At 41.7% G+C, this 19069-nt stretch overlaps 1 protein-coding gene across 1 annotated transcript in view; it reads right to left on the reverse strand.

Moving 5' to 3' along the window:
- Window positions 1-19069, reverse strand: part of cpne7 (copine VII) — a 138252-nt gene that overhangs the window by 73199 nt on the left and 45984 nt on the right. Inside the window, exons 4-7 of the mRNA XM_048547132.2 lie at window positions 17651-17725; window positions 5761-5835; window positions 3641-3724; window positions 809-898 (exon numbers count right to left, since the gene is read on the reverse strand). Coding sequence (XP_048403089.1) covers window positions 809-898; window positions 3641-3724; window positions 5761-5835; window positions 17651-17725 — 324 coding nt within the window. The remainder of the gene's footprint in view (window positions 1-808; window positions 899-3640; window positions 3725-5760; window positions 5836-17650; window positions 17726-19069) is intronic.

Here is a 19069-nt window from a genome sequence, read left to right on the forward strand (position 1 = left end):
TAAAGTTAAAAATAAAATGCAATTTTATCACATCTCAGCATTAGCTGTGCCCATTGACAATGCTTGGCAGTAATACATTCAAATTATTTGTCTTACTATAGATTTTTAGCTTGTCACTAATTTCAACGGGCAATAATTTAGTGTGGCACAGTGGTAGCACTGCTGTCTCACACTGCTAGGGACCCAGGTTCAATTTCAGCCTTGGTTGTCTGTGTGGAGTTTGCACATTCTCCCCGTATCTGCATGGGTTTCCACTGAGTGCTCTGGTTTTCTCCTGCAGTCCTAAAATGTAGAGGTTAGGTGGATCGGCCATACTAACTTGTCCAGTACTGTCCAGGGATGTGCACGCTGGGTGGGTTAGACATGGTTAATGCAAGGGGTTATTACTGGAATAGGGTGGTGGGCTAGTTGGGATGCTTTTCAGAGGGGTGGCACAGATTTGATGGGTTGAATGGCCTCCATCTGCACTGTAGAGATTCTATGATAATAGCAAAATAGCATGCTTTTAAAAACTGAGCCAATCTTGAACATTAACTTTACATTTGAGGAGGAAGTTGAAAATCTGGTTCAAAATGTTACAACCTACTATTAATCCCGACTCAATCTTTTAGAATGCCAAAAAGAGAAACACATGTCAAGGAACTAATTAGCTTCAACTGAACCTTCGTCCACATAAAGGTTACAAAGTGATTTTCCAATAAGAAACAATAAAAACACATTCCATTGAGAACACTGTCTTCAACTGAACAGGCAACATGTGATAATTTGGGTCATCATGTAGAAGTAAATATTCAACATCAATTTGTACCTTTAACTGTCTCTTATCATCACAACTACAGAGTGAACTCAAGGAAACTTTAAAGGGCTCCCACACAGGATTCAAGTTGTTCTTGATAACCTGGTGGAGAATAAAGATTTTAAAAAAATCACACATTACATCTCACACAGTTCAAGTCAATACTACACAAAACAAAGACAAAGGGCATGATTCTACAGCATTCTTTTGGCAAGTTTGAAGGTAGATTCTCATCAAATACATCACATACTCTGCTTATCGCATGCCCACCTGCTCATTTCCAATTATACAGGGGACAAAGGCGGTGCCAGGCCTGTCCTTGAGTCTATTGAGGCCTTTAAGTGGCCAATTAATGACCATTTAACTATTTCATTCACTTCCGTGGTTATTTTACTTTCACCAGGGAGGTGCTATGGCAGCTCTTACTGCATTGGCTGGTGTTGAGAAAAGGCGAGACCTCCTTTGTTGATCACTTGCCCTGCGTCCTCATTCGGAGACAAAGGCTTGCCTTAGACAGCTGTCAGCCTCTGCCTTCCTCCCTTCTGGCATTGGACTCTAAAACATGCTTCTTTCTCTGCAGATGTTGCCAGACCTACCATATCACTCTAGCACTTCCGGTTTCTTTTGTATAACCAGTTCCTGTTCGGGGACTGATTTACAGTATCAGCAGTGGCCACCAGCTCTCTAAAGCAAACCTTCCTCCCCAGATAAGGGCATAAATCTCAACCTTAGTCAATTAACATTGTTTCCAGTATAAAATAGCTGCAGAGCAGCTGGTTTATTGATGGGTAGGCATAAAGTGACATTTTCGTCACGCATTGGGGGCAAGGAATGTGGCATGCCATCAAACACAACCCTACGTAGTCTTACTGTATATGATTCTGATGAGTTCAATGTACTACTGACAAACTCAATGTGCAAATTAAATGAGAGTGCAAACCAACTGATTTTCAAGAAAACTGAAAATTACCCCCTCCCTTGTGTAGAAATCTAGTCAGTTCACGCTCAATCTGCTGGCCACAAAAGTAAATTAATTTGCAGATGCTATTCATGCTCCACGATCTCAAACTGAATTATTGGGGGAATTTTCTTTTAAAACTGTAACAATGGATTTTTCAAATTTGTAGCTGGTCATGCCACTTCCTACAATGTTTAATGAATCATTAATATGCACTTCTTCCTAGCAATTTTATTTTAAACAAATCATTAACAAATAATGCAAAATTTTACACATTTAGGGAATCTACCTGATTTAAAGGAAAATACAGGAAGGCATGTTATGCAATCATGGAATGATAAAACACTAGGGGGACATTCAGCTCAGATTACTCAGAAGGGCTTTCTAATGAGTTCCAGTCTCATACATTTCCCCATTGTCCCGCAAAGATTTCTGCTCCAAGTAATAGCCAATTTCTATTTAGAAATGCACAACTGCCTGAAAGTTGTAATGCACATCTAATCATAACAAGTCATAGTGTGAAAAAAGGTCTTATAATCTCAACATTTTGATGGCCGCCCTTGTCATGTGGAGTTGGCATTTAGTCTACTTTACCAAGTCAGTTTTCTGTACTTCTCTTTAAATGTGAAGGTCACCAGTTAACTTTTTAAAAATTCCAACATTTATGTAAATGTGTACCTTAGGCATAGACTAATTGCAAAGTGAAACACTCTCAATGTCAAAAAATTTAATAAGCAGTTTGGAAAATGACTTAGTTCTGTTATTGACAGTTGCAATGAGGATTGTCACATGTATTCATTTTAAATACAGTCTTTTTAGGCTAGATATGGAATTTGTTCATTAGTCTTTGTGGCTCCCTAACTTCATAAATGAGGAATTAAAGGGATTGAATTATTATTCTAGAAATAAATGTGACACACATTATACTAGCCTGCTGGATTTGAGTGACAAAAACACTAAAATTTCTTTGTTAGTGTCATTTATTTTGCAGTCTTCACAACATCAAAGCAATCTACACCATGGACTATCATCATATCATAGCAATCTTCTTGGGTTTAAGTGCGTAAAACGTACGGCCTGTTTTGCTAGATGTTCTAACATCATTTGAGCATAGGAAATTTATTCCTGACAAGTGCTTGATTTTGAAGGGTGCAGGCATTCAGATTCGAATTTGTAATAAATGCACCAAGCCTCAATTAAATACATAAGTTCATTAATGTGATTTTTTTTGAAGGATGTTTATTGCACTTCATGTAAATTGTTGCAGCATTCAGCAAGGATATTACAAACAAAACCACTGATCAGAATGTGCATGTTTAGTTTTATATATACCAAATGTTCAGTTTAAATAAGATAAATAATTAAAATTGTAAAACTGTGATGTTTCACTGTTTTAAATTGATTGCCATTCCATTTCACATGTTTGGAGGGATTAGGAGTTCTGGTCAATTTCTCTGGACTGTTCTTTGAGTGACCAAGGAGCATAATTCAGGCTTCACTTTTTAGGCAATTTTCCATCTTTCATCTACTCCAATACAATTGGCAGCCATTTTTGCTCATTGAGAATCAAGGAAAATAGTTAGTTGGAATTAAAATATAATTTAAGATTAGGAACAAGGAATTTATTGTTAAAAAACAAATGTTTAAAGAGCTGTAAATATTATAGCTTTATAAAAGCAATACTTTGAAATGAATATTTTCTATTATGTTTCTTTCTGAATAGATCATGTAACTTAGTTACGATTGCTTTAAGCATGTTTACACATAGGCTTGAAATTTCATATTTCATATTAATTCTATTATTGAGTAAAGAATTTTATTCTTGTTTCCTATGATTTGTGTGCCTTACAATAATCCTAGATGTTTTTCCAAAGCATTCCACACACCTCTGTCCTGTAGACAAGTTGCTCAGTCTCATCGTCATTAATCCTGTATATCTCCAAGAAGGGATCTGATTTGCTGAAAAGGTCCTGAAATGATATGGAGAAGAGTCTGCTATTACCAAGGTCGGTTGACCAAATGTGTATCAAGGTCTTGAAATGGCAAGTGGGACTGATGAACTATCAAATTTTACATAGGACACAAATTAATTAAGGAAAATGGAGTTAGACAATACAACAAAAGAAAATGTAAACTCCTTCCTGACATTCCCGCTATCCCAGATGTCAGATATCAGCCTGTTCAAGTAACTCCATGTGATATTAAGAAAATGGCTAAATGAATTGAATACAAAGATTTAGGGCTCTTGTGGCACAATAGTAGTGTGCTTACCTCTGGGCCAGGAGACTTAGGTTCAAATCCCACCTGCTTCAGAGGAGATCAATAATACCTCTGAGTAGGTTGATTTGATAACACCCACAGTAAAGTCTGGCAATATCCTGTTGTAATGGTGAAAGACCAGTCAGACCTCTAACTAAGCTATTTCAATTCAACTATAACACTGACACTTATCCAAAAAAATTGGTAAAATGTCCCAAGTATTTCTCATCCATAAAAAGCAGGAAAAATCTAATCCAGCCAATTACCAACTCAGCAAATAACATTCCATCCTAAGCAAAGGTGGAAAGTCTCATTAACATGCTATCAAGCTGCACTTACTCAACAATGTATGCTGATTGAAGTTCTGTTTGGGCTTTACTAAGGTGATTCATCTCCCGACCTTGACTTATCCTTATTCCTTATCCATGGTCTTAATTCAATGTGAACCAAATAGCTGAATTTCAAAGGTATGACAAAAGTGACTGCCTTTGGTAGCAAGGCAGGAAGTAATTAAACATGGCATCATGGGGCCATAGTAAAATTAAACTCAATTAGAATCATGGAGAAAAATTTCTACTAGCTGGATTTGTAATTAGCACAAAGGTCGTGGAGTTGGAGACCAATCAACTCAGACCCAGGGCACCATAGCAGGAATTCCTCGGGTAGCGTTCTAGGCCCAACCACTCTTAGTGACTTCATCAACGATGTTCCTTCCATCATAATGTAATGCAGATTGTACAGTGCTAAGTTCCATTCGTGGCTCTCACATAATGAACCAGTCCATGCAGCAAGAAGTGGATAATGTACAAGCCTGAGCTGCAAAGTGACAAGTAACATTCACAACTCACAAGTCCCAGGAAATAGCCATTTTCAAGAAGAGATTCTAACCATCTCCTTGTGCCATACAACTCGATTGTTGTCACTAAATTCCCTGACTATCAATATCCTGGACTGGGTCACCATTAACCAGAAAGCGAACTCTACCAAACATATAAATACTGCAACTATAACAGCAGATCAGAAGCTGGGAATTCTGTAGTGTAAACAAGATGGTCATCAAAGCTCCACTGAAGTGACAGTAGTAAAATGTGGGTTATTCAGGGAAACTCACCCTTTGTGTTACCTTGAGTAATTTGACAGTGTAAAAGCAAGAAAACAGCCCTCATTATTGTACAAATAAATTATTTGTTTAACAGACAAACTGGGTAAAGGTTAACAAATACAATGGTATTTGGAAAAATCTGTTTTTGGTGAAAAGCTGATATAAATGGAATCCATCCTATTTTCTTGCTACAAAGCGTGAAGCCTGTTTAGATCATGTTCAAATCTGTTTGCAAGGGGGAGATCCATTTGACTCATCCTCCAAATTGAACTTTGTATAGAACTTGTTAAAATATAATTACGGCTGTCTTTGAAATGAAATACAAATCTTAAATTAAAAGGAAGGATGGTGATTTGCAGAAAACATCATCACATGTAATGTTATTCAGAATCAGCAAACTATCCAAGTTTAATTATCACTTCTCTTGAGCACTTTAATTATTTTAGATATATTTGATATTCAGATCCTGCTTTATTGAATTTACATAAAGGAAACAATAATATCAAAATGAATGTTTCTTTAAAAATTGAGGCATTTATGCCGTGAGATTGTACCATAAAAAGAACTGCTTCACGTAATTGAAAATTTCAGTTTTATAACAGGCTTATTTTATACATTCTATCAAACTAAGAAAATCTACTGTACCTTATCATCCAGTTTCTTGGCACAGAAGGCCAATTCAACATAGCCATTGTTTCCACTTATTTCTTCTGCAATAACCTGTGGGTGGAGACAGAAACAAACAGTCTAGCTGATGGCATGTGCCATGCTTAGCCATTACTTTAGTGCTAAATTACAATGGATTTCTTAATAGTACAGTTTATGTTAAAGAGAGGCTAAAGAATCTGTGTAGTTTTTTATGCAAGGGGTACACATTTATAAGTATGTCATAATAATTCTATCAGCAATTTAATGATGTTTTTCAAGATGATTTATGTCATTACAATTTTGCTCAAGAAATGACACTCACCAAAATTAAAGAGTAATTCAGACAGAAATGTCTGGTTCAGGCAGAAATATCTGATGACTGTGCATGTAAAGTTGACCATGATAATCAGGAAGCTGCTATATGAATCACTCTCCCCATGAGAAAATTTAACATGAAGTCATCTCCTGAGAGAGAGATTTGCATTGAAGCTCATGTTGTGGTACTTACATGGTAGGAACCTAAACTTGCCAGAGAAAAGAAATTGGTGTTGTACATTCATGTATAAACTCAAGGTGCAAGATGTCTTAATTACTGCCAATCTCTTTAGCAATGAAAATTGATTTCTACATACGTCGGGTTTCATTCCACCAGACTTAAAATTTTTCAAAAATATTATTTTTTAAAATACTTTTATTTCTATCTTTTATCTCTCACTGAATCCAATCTTTCTTGCCTGCTTTTAATTTCACTTTCTCCAATGATTTTGGTACTAAATTAAGTACACAAAGTGACACTTCATAAATCAGACATTTCATGGTGTATTTAACACCCCTCTCCGCACAAAAAACTCATTCTTTAGAAAGGGGAGAGATGGTGTAACTTAAAAAATACCAACCACAAAACCAACCCAATATAAATTTATGGCCCCCACGGTGGTCGCGAACGCCCTTGACTGAGTCTCCTGCAACAAATCCCTCACACCCCGCCCCCGCAACAACCACCCAAAGAGGATCCCCCTCATTCTCACACACCACCCCACCAACCGCCGGATACAACACATCATCCTCCGACACTTCCGCCATCTACAATCCGAGCCCACCACCCAAGACATTTTTCCATCCCCACCCTTGTCTGCTTTCCGGAGAGACCACTCTCTCTCCGTGACTCCCTTGTTCGCTCCACACTGCCCTCCAACCCCACCACACCCGGCACCTTCCCCTGCAACCACAGGAAATGCTACACTTGTCCCCACACCTCCTCCCTCACCCCTATCCCAGGCCCCAAGATGACTTTACATATTAAGCAGAGGTTCACCTGCACATCTGCCAATGTGGTATACCGCATCCATCGTACCCGGTGTGGCTTCCTCTACATTGGAGAAACCAAGCGGAGGCTTGGGGACCGCTTTGCAGAACACCTCCGCTCGGTTCGCAATAAGCAACTGCACCTCCCAGTCACAAACCATTTCCACTCCCTCTCCCATTCTTTAGATGACATGTCCATCATGGGCCTCCTGCAGTGCCACAATTATGCCACCCGAAGGTTGCAGGAACAGCAACTCATATTCCGCTTGGGAACCCTGCAGCCCAATGGTATCAATGTGGACTTCACCAGCTTCAAAATCTCCCCTTCCCCCACCGCATCCCAAAACCAGCCCAGTTTGTCCCCTCCCCCCACTGCACCACACAACCAGCCCAGCTCTTCCCCTCCACCCACTGCATCCCAAAACCAGTCCAACCTGTCTCTGCCTCCCTAACCTGTTCTTCCTCTCACCAATCCCTTCCTCCCACCCCAAGCCGCACCTCCATTTCCTACCTACTAACCTCATCCCACCTCCTTGACCCGTCCGTCTTCCCTGGACTGACCTATCCCCTCCCTACCTCCCCACCTATACTCTCCTCTCCACCTATCTTCTTTTTTCTCCATCTTCAGTCCGTCTCCCCCTCTCTCCCTATTTATTCCAGAACCCTCACCCCATCCCCCTCTCTGATGAAGGGTCTAGGCCCGAAACGTCAGCTTTTGTGCTCCTGAGATGCTGCTGGGCCTGCTGTGTTCATCCAGCCTCACATTTTATTATCATGGATTCTCCAGCATCTGCAGTTCCCATTATCACTGATAAATCTATGGCCCGTTCCCCAGACCTGCAGCTTGCTCTGGGATGCCCCCACCTGGAATGAGTATAAAGCCTGTCAATCAAGCTAACTTCTGGACAGGCATCATTCAATAAAAATACGACATACATTGTGTCACAGCATGCAGGGAATCCTGGACCTCTAAATTTCCAAAGCAAATTTCATCTCCTGGTTGCTATAACTCTTATTCACCACCTCCCCCTAACACCCCCACCCTTTCATCCCACTTAATGTTCGAGCCTGTAAAAAAGTAAATAAATTCTCAAACTGATTGGAAATGGAGATCCACACTTTCTTGCTCCGTTCATGTAGACCAGGAGCCAATGTAGGTCAATAGCATATGAGTTGATACTTGAAAGGGAGCTGTTTTGAATCAAGAGCCAGGCAGAGATGTCAAGTTTACCAAGGTTCATACACGGGACCAGATAGGAGTCCATTGAAATAGTTGTGTCGAGAGTTAAGGAAGGTACCGAAGAGAGTGTGAGCTATAGATGAGCTGAGACAAGGGAAATGTCAAGTGACAGTGACGATAATAGGTTTTTCTTTGATGGTACAAATACGATGTTGAAGTTTATCTTGAAATCTAAGGTAACACCAAGATTGTGAACTGCCTTCATCTTAGGGTGTTGTCAGATGAAGACATGGAGTCAGTAATTACGGAATGGATTTTGAGGCAGAGGTGGGGAGGAAACAAAAATTAATGGCTTCAGTCTTCCTAACATTTGATTGGAGGAAGTTGTGCATCCAGCTTTGGATGTTAGATAAGCAGCCTGACAATTTAGTAACAATGGAGTTGTCAATAAAAGTAGTGCTGGAAGTTCCCAATTTGCATACCTATGCAATCTTTAGACCCATTCGAGTGGGCACACTTCATTTCTACAGCCAACATAAAAATTGCATCTCAATGGTCTTGGGAATTAATGTGACGAACAATATGTCAACTCCAATTTTTGATGGTCACCTTTTTCATTTACTTATGTAACAATGTGTTAAAGTCTGTAACATCAGCAGAACCAGCAATGATCAAACTCAAAAAGTTTTGAAAGCTAATGAGGTTGACAATATGTCTATTTCAAAAAGAACAATATGCCCACAGTGACAGGGTGGGTCTGACTGACACTTCTTGTGTCATTGATGACTCCCAGTATATGAACGAATGAAAAATCAACAAATTACCTGCCCTCTTTACGATGTGGTAAAATCAAAAGCATGCAATAAAATGTCAACCATTTAGAAACAGTTCAGACTAAAAAGTATAAGATGACATGACAGAATAGATTGCTGAGAATGAATAATCACTTCAATTCTTTTGCTTTTTATAGATTGCAAAAACTAAACTCACACTCTGCATAACTTATGAGTTTATATCATATGCGACTTTCACAGGTAGGAAAGAACATCAGTAATCATTCCTACAGTATCCGGTAATGATTCCAGTGGTAGAGCGGGGTTACATTTATAGATTGGCTTTTGCTCCTTGCAGATTGGCTCCTTTCCTGCACAATCATCTCCCCAACTGTCACACCCCTTACAGCTAAACAAAGCAAACACCCTCTAAGGGAGGAACAGAAACCTCAAACCTCATCAAATCCTCATGATATTGTTAATTGGATCTTAGAAGGTTTATACATCACAAGAACGATGTCATGCCATACTTCACAGTCATTGATGCTGTACACAGGCTCACAAACATTATAAACTGGACTAATCATATAAATATTGTGGCTATAAGAATACATCAGAGACTAAGAATCCTGCAGTGAGTAACTCACTTCCTGACTCCCCAGAACCTGTCCACTAACTACAAGGCATAAATGAGGAATGTGATGGAATATTCCCCACTTGCCTGGATGAGTGCAGCTACAATCATGCTTAAGGATCTTGACACCATCCAGGATATAATAGCCCAATTGATTGGCACCACGTCTGGTAGCAGTTTGTACTATCTACAAGATGCACTTCAGAAATTCACCAAGACTCCTTAAACAGTACTTCCCAAAACTTTCAGAGATAGTAGGAACTGCAGATGCTGGAGAATTTGAGATAGCAAGCTGTAGAGCTGGATGAACACAGCAGACCAAGCAGCATCAGAGGAGCAGGAAAGCTGATGTTTCGGGTCTAGACCCTTCTTCAAAAATAGGGGAGGGGAAGGGGATTCTGAAATAAATAGGGAGAGAGGGGGAGGCGGATAGAAGATGGATAAAGGAGAAGATAGGTGGAGAGGAGACAGACAGGTCAAAAAGGCGGGGTTGGACCCAGTAAAGGTGAGAATAGGCAGGGAGTTAGGGAGGAAATAGGTCAGTTCAGGGAGTGCGGACACGACAAGGCGGTGGGATGAGGTTAGTAGGTAGGAGATGGGGGTGGGGCTTGAGGTGGAAGGAGGAGTTACTTGGAAGGAAGGACAGGTTAGGGAGGTGGAGACGAGCTGGGCTGGTTTTGGGATGCAGTTGTGGGTGGGGAGATTTTGAAGCTTGTGAAGACCACATTGATACCATTGGGCTATAGGGTTGCCAAGTGGAATATGAGGTCTGTTCCTGCAACCTTCGGGTGGCATCGATGTGGCACTCCAGGAGGCCCAGGGTGGACAGGTTGTCTGCAGAATGGGAGGGGGAGTTGAAATGGTTTGCGACTGGGAAATGCAGTTGTTTGTTATGAACCAAGCATAGGTGTTCCACAAAGCGGTCCCCAAGCCTCCACTTGGTTTCCCCAATGTAGAGGAGGCCACACCGTGTATAGCAGATGCAGTATACCACATTAGCCGATGTGCAGGTGAACATCTGCTTGATGTGGAAAGTCTTCTTGGGGCAGGGATGGGGTGAGGCGGGAGGTGTAGGGGCAGGTGTAGCACTTCCTGCGGTTGCAGGGGAAGGTGCCGGGTGTGGTGGGGTTGGAGGGGAGTGTGGAGCGGACAAGGGAGTCACGGAGAGAGTGGTCCCTGCAGAAAGCAGATAAGGGTGTGGAAGGAAAAATGTCTTTGATAGTGGGGTCGGATTGCTCATGGCGGAAGTGTCGGAGGAAGATGTGTTGGATCCGGAGGTTGGTGGGGTAGTACGTGAGGACAAGGGGGATTCTGTTTTGGTTGTTATTGCAGGGAAAGGGTGTGAGAGATGAGTTGCGGGAAATGTGGGAGACACGGTTGAAGGCATTCTTGACCACTGAGGGGAGGAATTTCTAGTCCTTGAAAAACAAGGACATCTGAGATGGATGGGAGTGGAATGCCTCATTCTGGAAGTAGATGAGGCGGAGGCAAAGGACTTGGGAATGGGGATGGCATTTTTTCAGGAAGTTGGGTGGGAGGAGGTGTATTCTAGGTAGCTGTGGGAGTTGGTGGGCTTGAAATGGATATCAGTTTCCAGGTGGTTGCCAGCGATGGAAACAGAGAGGTCCAGGAAGGAGAGAGAGGTATCAGAGAACCAGGTGAACTTAAGGTTGGGGTGAAAGGTGTTGGTGATGTGGATGAACTGTTCGAGCTCCTCATGGGAGCACGAGGCAGCACTGATACAGTCATTGATGTAACAGAGGAAGAGGTGGGCGATAGGGCCAGTGTAGCTTTGGAAGATGGATTGTTCCACATATCCTACAAAGAGGCAGGCATAGCTTCGGCCCATGCAGGTACCTATGGCCAACCCCTTTGTCTGTAGGAAATGGGAGGAATTGAAAGAAAAGTTCTTAAGGGTGAGGACGAGTTCGGCTAAGCGTATGAGGTCGTCAGTGGAGGGGGTGCTGGTCGGGCCTGCAGGACAGGAAGAAGCGGAGAGCTTTAGGCCATCTGCATGGGGAATGCAGATGGATAGGGACTGGACGTCCATGTTAAAAATGAGGTGCTGGGGGCCGAGGAATTGGAAGTTCTGGAGAAGATGGAGGGTGTGAGTGGTGTCCCGGATGTAGGTGGGGAGTTGCTGGACCAAGGGGAAGAAAATGGAATCGAGATAGGTGGAGATGAGTTCGGTGGATCAGGAGCAGGTGGAGACAATGGGTTGACCAGGACAGTCAGGTTTGTGGATTTTGGGAAAGAGATAGAAGCAGGTGGTGCAGTGTTGGGGAATGATGAGGTTGGAAGCTGTGGGTGGGAGGTCACCTGAAGTGATGAAGTTGTGGATGGTTTGGGAGATGATGTTTTGGTCGACGGGGGTGGGGGGGGATCATGATCAAGGAGGAGGTGTCAGAGAGCTGGCGTCTGGCCTTGGCGATGCAGAGGTCACTGTGCCATACTATAACTGCGCCACCCTTGTCTGTGGGTTTTTTGGTGAGGTTGGGCTTGGAGCAGAGAGAGCGGAGGGCTGCACGTCCTGTGGGGGAGAGGTTGGAGTGGGTGAAAGGGGTGGAGAGGTTAAGGCAATTGATGGCTTGATGGCAGTTGAATATGAAGCAGTTGAGGGAGGGTATGAGGCCTTTGGGAGGTGTCCATGAGGAGCAGCTCACCTTGTTACCTCCCAAACCTTGACTACTGTCACCTTGTTTGGCCAGGGCAGCACGGGAACACCACCACAACCTGCAAGTTCTCTCAAGCAACGCACCATTCTGACTTCGATATATATCACCCTTCATTCAGTGTTGATGATTTAAAATCTTGCAACTCCCTTGTTAACCGCATTGAGGAGCAACCGACACCAAACAGAATATAGAACTTCGAAAAGGCAGCCCATTGCTTCAACAGCAACAAAGATGGATAATAAATTCTGGCCCTGCCAGAGAAGCCCATATCCTCTGAATGAATAAAAAATGAAACTTCATGGCCCAAATCTTTCAGTTAGCATTGGAACAATCCAGACAATGTTACTCAGAGGAGAAAACGGCATTTTTTCGTTTGATACGCCCCCTACTGGCTACCCCTCACATCACCATCATAGAAAATCAGACACACCTAGACATAGCACAGAAGCCATGACCACTTTTTACCATAACAGCTGCTGTATTCTGGTCAGTGAACTAAAGCAGAATCTTCTCAACCTCTGAATGACCTGGGCAATGATGAAATGGTGGGGAAATTGCATGAAATGGCTAGTAAAGAACTTCTCAACATAGACAGCAAAAAAAACTCATTTTCCAACCAACTATTTAATGGCAAGACCTGACATTCATGCTAATGAGCAGTAAGAGGGCCATTTATATGCATTAACTTGCATTAATATTGCATTCTTACCTAATTGCGTCTCATTAATATGCAGTTTCCCATTCTCCGAACTTCTGATAGAATCTAGGGAGCAATAATTCCTGACATGAAAGTCAGACAGCTTACCTGGTGACTCCAACCCATTGCCTCTTCCTCCAGATCTCCACCTTGGACACTAGGCATCAACATCTCAGGTCCATTTCACCTCATGGACAGGGACCACAGATAATGCTCCCATCCATGGATATTGGCATCTGAGACATACCAGCCTCACCACATCCAGATGGCACATCTCTGATCCATTTACAGGATGAAGTACACCAGCATCTTTCATTGTAGTGCTGCTACAAGATCACTTTGCACACCGTGCCAGGCAGCCAGCTCATGGATTAGACCAGATTGCATCTCAGGACTGCTCACCTGTGCTCTTACTGTTCACTCACTTCACACCTAATGTGATACTCACAGGATCCCCGCCTTGCTTTTCATCACTTTGTTCCCTCAGTGTTTCCCGAAAGGCACAATACTTCAGTCGTGCCTTGCTTAATGCAGACCCAAAACCAGGCAGCTTGTCATGGTCATCAGTCAAGGGGATGGCCATGTTGCTGTACTGCACTATGCTATGTCAATCTCACACCTATAGCATGTGCAAGCACTAGCCTCGCAAACACATTGTACGTGTTTCAACCAAATAGCCATGTCTCAAAGTTCCGGTCAAGTAAAGGAGGTCTGTAGTTAGTCATTGAGTCCCAGTGCAGTAAGTCAGAGGCAGACTCCAACCTCACTCCTGGAGTTGGAATGTAGTCAGTTACTGCTTGGCGGTCCATATCACTACAGCCCACACAACAAGCTTGATTAGTCCTGCAGATCCAAACAGTCAGGGGGCTTGTGATAAGTCAGTTTGGGAGCTGGACACAAATTAGTCAGAAGCCTGGTCAGTCATTAGTCAGACCTATCTGTCCAAATTGTTCAGTGATTTGGGCTTTGGGCATTGTAGACCAAAGATAGTCATCTCTGTGAGGGAGAAGTAATCATAGGCAACCGTTAAAAGTGGCACCCAAGGGCCACAATTCACAAAAGATATTGTAGCTGCACAGGGACACCAAACTGATTTCCTCTTGCTCTGAACTATAAGTATTCACAAACATACTGTTACATGCAATGATGGATTTCTTGGGTGCTGTGGGACTGAGAGGTGGTGGTGTTTGAACTCATACAGTGCTTAAAATCCCTTATTGCCTTCTTGCAACATGACTGGTGCTGCAACAGAATAAGATTCAATGCTGAAATGCCAATTAGAGGGATTCCATATCCCACCTTGTCTGTGTTCTCCATGACCCACTGTGGAGCAGTCTAGTAAACCACCTTTTGTGAATGATGTGAATGCTGACTGCTCACATTTCTCAAGACTTATTCTGTTTCTTCTGCTCCCCTTGCAGAGACAGGTAAATGTGACAAATAGATGCAACCAGAGCAGGGCCCATTGGCATTGTTCCTGTGATGCAATGAAGCCAGAGAGAAATGGAGGGGGACCTAAGTATCAACAACTACAGGAGTAGCAGAAACCTCCAGCGGATGCTGAGCAGCCTCCATGTGAAGAGGTCACAGCTTGAACACATCCCCCCACCCCCCGTCAGAATGTGCAGGAGGCAGACTTTTGAACTTGATGCCAATCCCTTCAGAAAAGCAAGGTGCAAAGGTCACCAGAAACTGAGGATGTTCTGGGACACAGTCCCAAAACTCAAGCAGGTGCTGAAGCAGGAACTGTGGCACAAAGGGGTAGGTGACCATTCTATCCCTGTGGCCATCATGATGGGAGCTGTGACAAAAAATTCTGTAACAGGTTCCTTGCAGAGAACTACTGGATTTGTGGGAGCGGCCTCTCAATCATCCACCAACAAACACAGCTTTTTGTCATTCATATGAATGATACGGATGTGAGTACAGGAGGTATGGTAGACTTTGGTGTGCTGGGATAGTGGCAGCAGTCTTGAAAGGAGAAAGATGAGGACATTGAGCAGAAAGATCATCACCTTCTGTATGAAAGAACGCAGCAGCATCAGATGCAACAAGTCAGACAGAGTTAATGGACATCTGGTTCCGATGAGAGCGGTGATCATTTATTGAATAGATTTGTTGCACTTGAAAGGTCAGCAATCCATTTCTGTTCTGAGAAGCATCTTCTATTTGTATGTTTTTTGTTCAGTTCTGCTATTGCTGAATAAAAGTGAATGTTTTGAATTGTTTGAAGGCTTTACCATATAGGATGGTCCCACATTGAACAATGTTAAGAATTTGTAACTGTGTGATTGAATAGGTAACTGTGCAGTTGTGTAAGGTGGGTGAGTTAAATGGGTAGGGTGCAGGTTCAGTAAAGTGGTAGGTTGGTACAATGTCAGGGGCAGTTGCGTCATATGTGACAGCTGGGTAGGTGTCAGGATGGTAGGATGCCAGCTGGGTAGGGTGGTTAAGTGGGTTCAGTCAATATCAAGGATCTCAGATGTATATGGGTAGATTTTCAATCTGTCACTAGCGCATAAAACCTGTATTGGGGATCACGAATATGCTTTAGAATCCACCCTATTTTCAGTGTCTTAGGTTGCAATGAAAATCACATGTTCATTGGGTTTCCATCTAATCTGCCCAGGTTGCAGACTGAAAATCATTGCCATGTTTTCATAGATTCCAGATTAATTTGGCAAATCTCAATAAAATATGCATTTAATCCCCTTCCCTAACTATTGTCCATAGACCATACCAGTAGCAGAAAGTAACTGTTCCACAGAAATGGACTCTAGAGGTGGCCAAACAGGAGGCTGGAAGAACACAGCATGCTAGGCAGCATCTGGAAGAAAGGAGCAATCAACATTTTGGGTATTACTGTTCTTCAGTCCTGAGGAAGGGTAATACCCAAAACATTAACTGCTCCTTTCCTCCAGATGCTGCCTGGTTTGCTGTGTTCTTCCGGCCTCCTGCTTATCTATCTTGAACTCCAGCATCTGTAGTTTTTTTTGTCTCTAACGGACAGAATAGACCTCCAGGTGAAGTTCATAACTAATCAATAATCTGTTATTTTGATTTTAAGCAAAATATTGCAATATTCTATGTAATAAAGCAAATAATAAAATGGGTCTACATTAATTTAGGATACCTGGTTGGCACGGACAAGTTGGACCAAACAGCCTGTTTCTGTGCTGAAAGTCTCTATGTTAGCTGCTCTGTCTACAGAAGGGACAGCAAAATATATAATCCAGGAATAACTTGCTAACTCTGTACATTTATCCTGGTCTATGACTCATTAGGATGGTGAAACAGCAAGGTGCAATTTACTTGTTTTAGTGCAAGCAGTAATTGCCATCCACTTAGCTTCCATTTCTGAGTGTTGCCATCAAGAATAAGTGGGGGCAGGTTAAAAAGTATCTTGCAGCGTTGTCAAAAGGGATGTGTCAATTCTTTTCTTGGACGCTATTGTTTGAAGCAATTCCATTTTGAGAATTAATTTTGCTACTTCAAATTGTTTGACTTCACAAACCAGTCTGCTCCATTTCCAAAAAAACATTTTCCAGAAATACTTTCTTCCAACAAATGTTTTAGGCTGTCTCTATACATTTTGAGTTGAACAACAGCTGCCTCCTATCACTGTGTTTTGTGATAGCGTTGGATTATTCATTAATCTGAATGGCATGTAAAATGGTGATTTGTTTCATTTGCATAAGCTTCCAAAGAAAATTTCAATTTACTGTATTATACAAGAGTGTGGTAAAAGAAAATAAGTCACTGTTGTTCTTCAGGCAATTTTATGGTAATGAAATTGATCTGATTCAGGTTATGTTAGACCACACACATCCTCCTATGCTTTCCCCGCCTAGACAGCTAAATGTTCAGGGTTAGCATTTCTCATAATCAACCGGCACGTTATTGCTGCTCAGCACTTCCCTTTTCATGGAATGTTTTTTACACACTTCATGAAACTCTTGCCGAGTAGATACTTTCTGACTGATATCTTCTTCAAACCGATATCTCCCCAAGACTTATTTATGACCTACTAAATTAATTGTTTATTCAAGCTGTCTCTCACTCATTATTATACAGTTACCATCACTTTTGTTTTAAATGTTACATGGATAATTTTTGTAACAGGAATCGTGCTTTTGTTCCAAAGTGCTTCTTTCAATTTTTGACTGATTGCTACTGCTTCATTTGACCAAACAAGCTACATGATTTGATAGACTACTTGGGGGAGGGCGGGGGGAGGTGAACTGATGAACTGTTTACAAAGTTGAACATTTATAACACGCAGAAAGACACACCAGGTCAACAGTCACATTTTAGTTGAAAATCATACCTGTAGAACGGCAATTTAGTTTGTGGCAGTCCAGGCTTTCAGAGCTAGGAAGAAGCCTCAAAACGGTTTTAGCACTTTAAGCAAGCAAGTTGTTTCTTAAAATTCAGTTATCATATGGTGCTGAGCAATGTTTAGAATAAATCAATACTTTCATTTCAAATACTAAATGCCATATTCATGTGGAATGGACATTATATGTTGGAACAATTCTTTAAAACAATGTTTTAATTTTCTGGTAAGTAACATATTTTTGGAATTAACAGTCATATATCACAGTTTTAAGTACTAATACTTACTGTAATTGTAGACTTTCCAGCATATTTTCCATATCTTAAGAACAAAGGTTTTGTCATTTTCTTCTGAGCCACGATCTGTAAAGTATGAAATCACATCACACAAAACTCCATGAAAGGTGTATTCTGAGCACCCAATACCGATGGGACAAATTATATCCTTATGGTTATGTTAAGCTATAGCTTGAAAGAATAACGATTGAGTAAAGATTAATTTAACTTGCTTCAGTTACTAAGTATTGAGATTAATTACACTTGAAACAATCAAGATGTACAATAGGGTTTCCAGAATGTAAAAGCTGTATAAGGTTTCAGTCTCCCAGCAATGTCACCGACAATGCAGATAAAATTTGTGAATCCATGGCACAGCTATCTCTGAGTGAATTCATGCCACTCACATGTTATTACATTTAGTCAAACAATTGGAATAGCCATGATGATCAGAATTTGCATTTTAACAAGGAGGAAAGGTGATCTGGGCTTCTGTGTAACAAACTGATCTTGTGTGACCTTTGTCTGTGCTTCCAGACATAAGGTAACTTCTGCTCGTGCTGTAATTGCAGCTGAGACATTGGCTATGGCTCATGGCATTACTGGGTCTGACAGGGAGCTAATGAAGTTAGCCAACACTTCCTGACTGGATGAGAGAATTCCAAACTTTACGAAAAGGCCAGTGCCAAGTTGGTGCAAGCCTCCCACATATTCCTTAGAAATGACAACAGACTTTCCAACAGTCCTGTCCGCACATAACATTTCATTGTGCATATGCATCTGCCATGTTACTGAATATCCTCTTTTAAGTCCTTTGCAGCAGAACTTGTCTGCATCCTATCTTCCAGTGAGCTCACTTACATACCCCCTGCCATTGTTGCAGGTCACTCATGCCCAGTATCTCACCAGACCCAAACCCTACTTTTGCAAATGAAAGCTTCCATAGATGGAAGACCAAGAATCAATGCTTTGACCAGTACAAGAATCTCAGCAACCTAGTGAATAGGAAACACTGAACTACCATTCCAGTCTTTCTCTCCATCCATAACATCAATGTGTTTTTTTTCCTGTCCATGTTCCTTTGTGCATGTGCATACAGCTGTGTCAGGAAAGCGAGTTTTGAGAAGATTTGTAGCTCAGGTTGAGTTTCTGGATGTGAGTTTGCTCGCTGAGCTGGAAGGTCAGTTTTCAGACGTTTCGTCACCATTCTAGGTAACATCATCAATGAGCCTCCGATGAAGCACTGTCCTGCTTTGTAAGGGAAGGTTTATAAGGGGATTTGAGGTTTAACTACTAGAATTACATGCTGACATTCCTAACTGTTTGACTGTTAACTAGAGTTCAAGTAATTTTAATAAATAGTATTATTTACTAACTACAAAAACCTGTGGCAATTACTTGCAGCAACTGCTGCAGCCAGATGCTCCTTCC

The sequence above is a fragment of the Stegostoma tigrinum genome, chromosome 16 (genome assembly GCF_030684315.1).
Source record: "Stegostoma tigrinum isolate sSteTig4 chromosome 16, sSteTig4.hap1, whole genome shotgun sequence".
Lineage (NCBI taxonomy): Eukaryota > Metazoa > Chordata > Chondrichthyes > Orectolobiformes > Stegostomatidae > Stegostoma > Stegostoma tigrinum.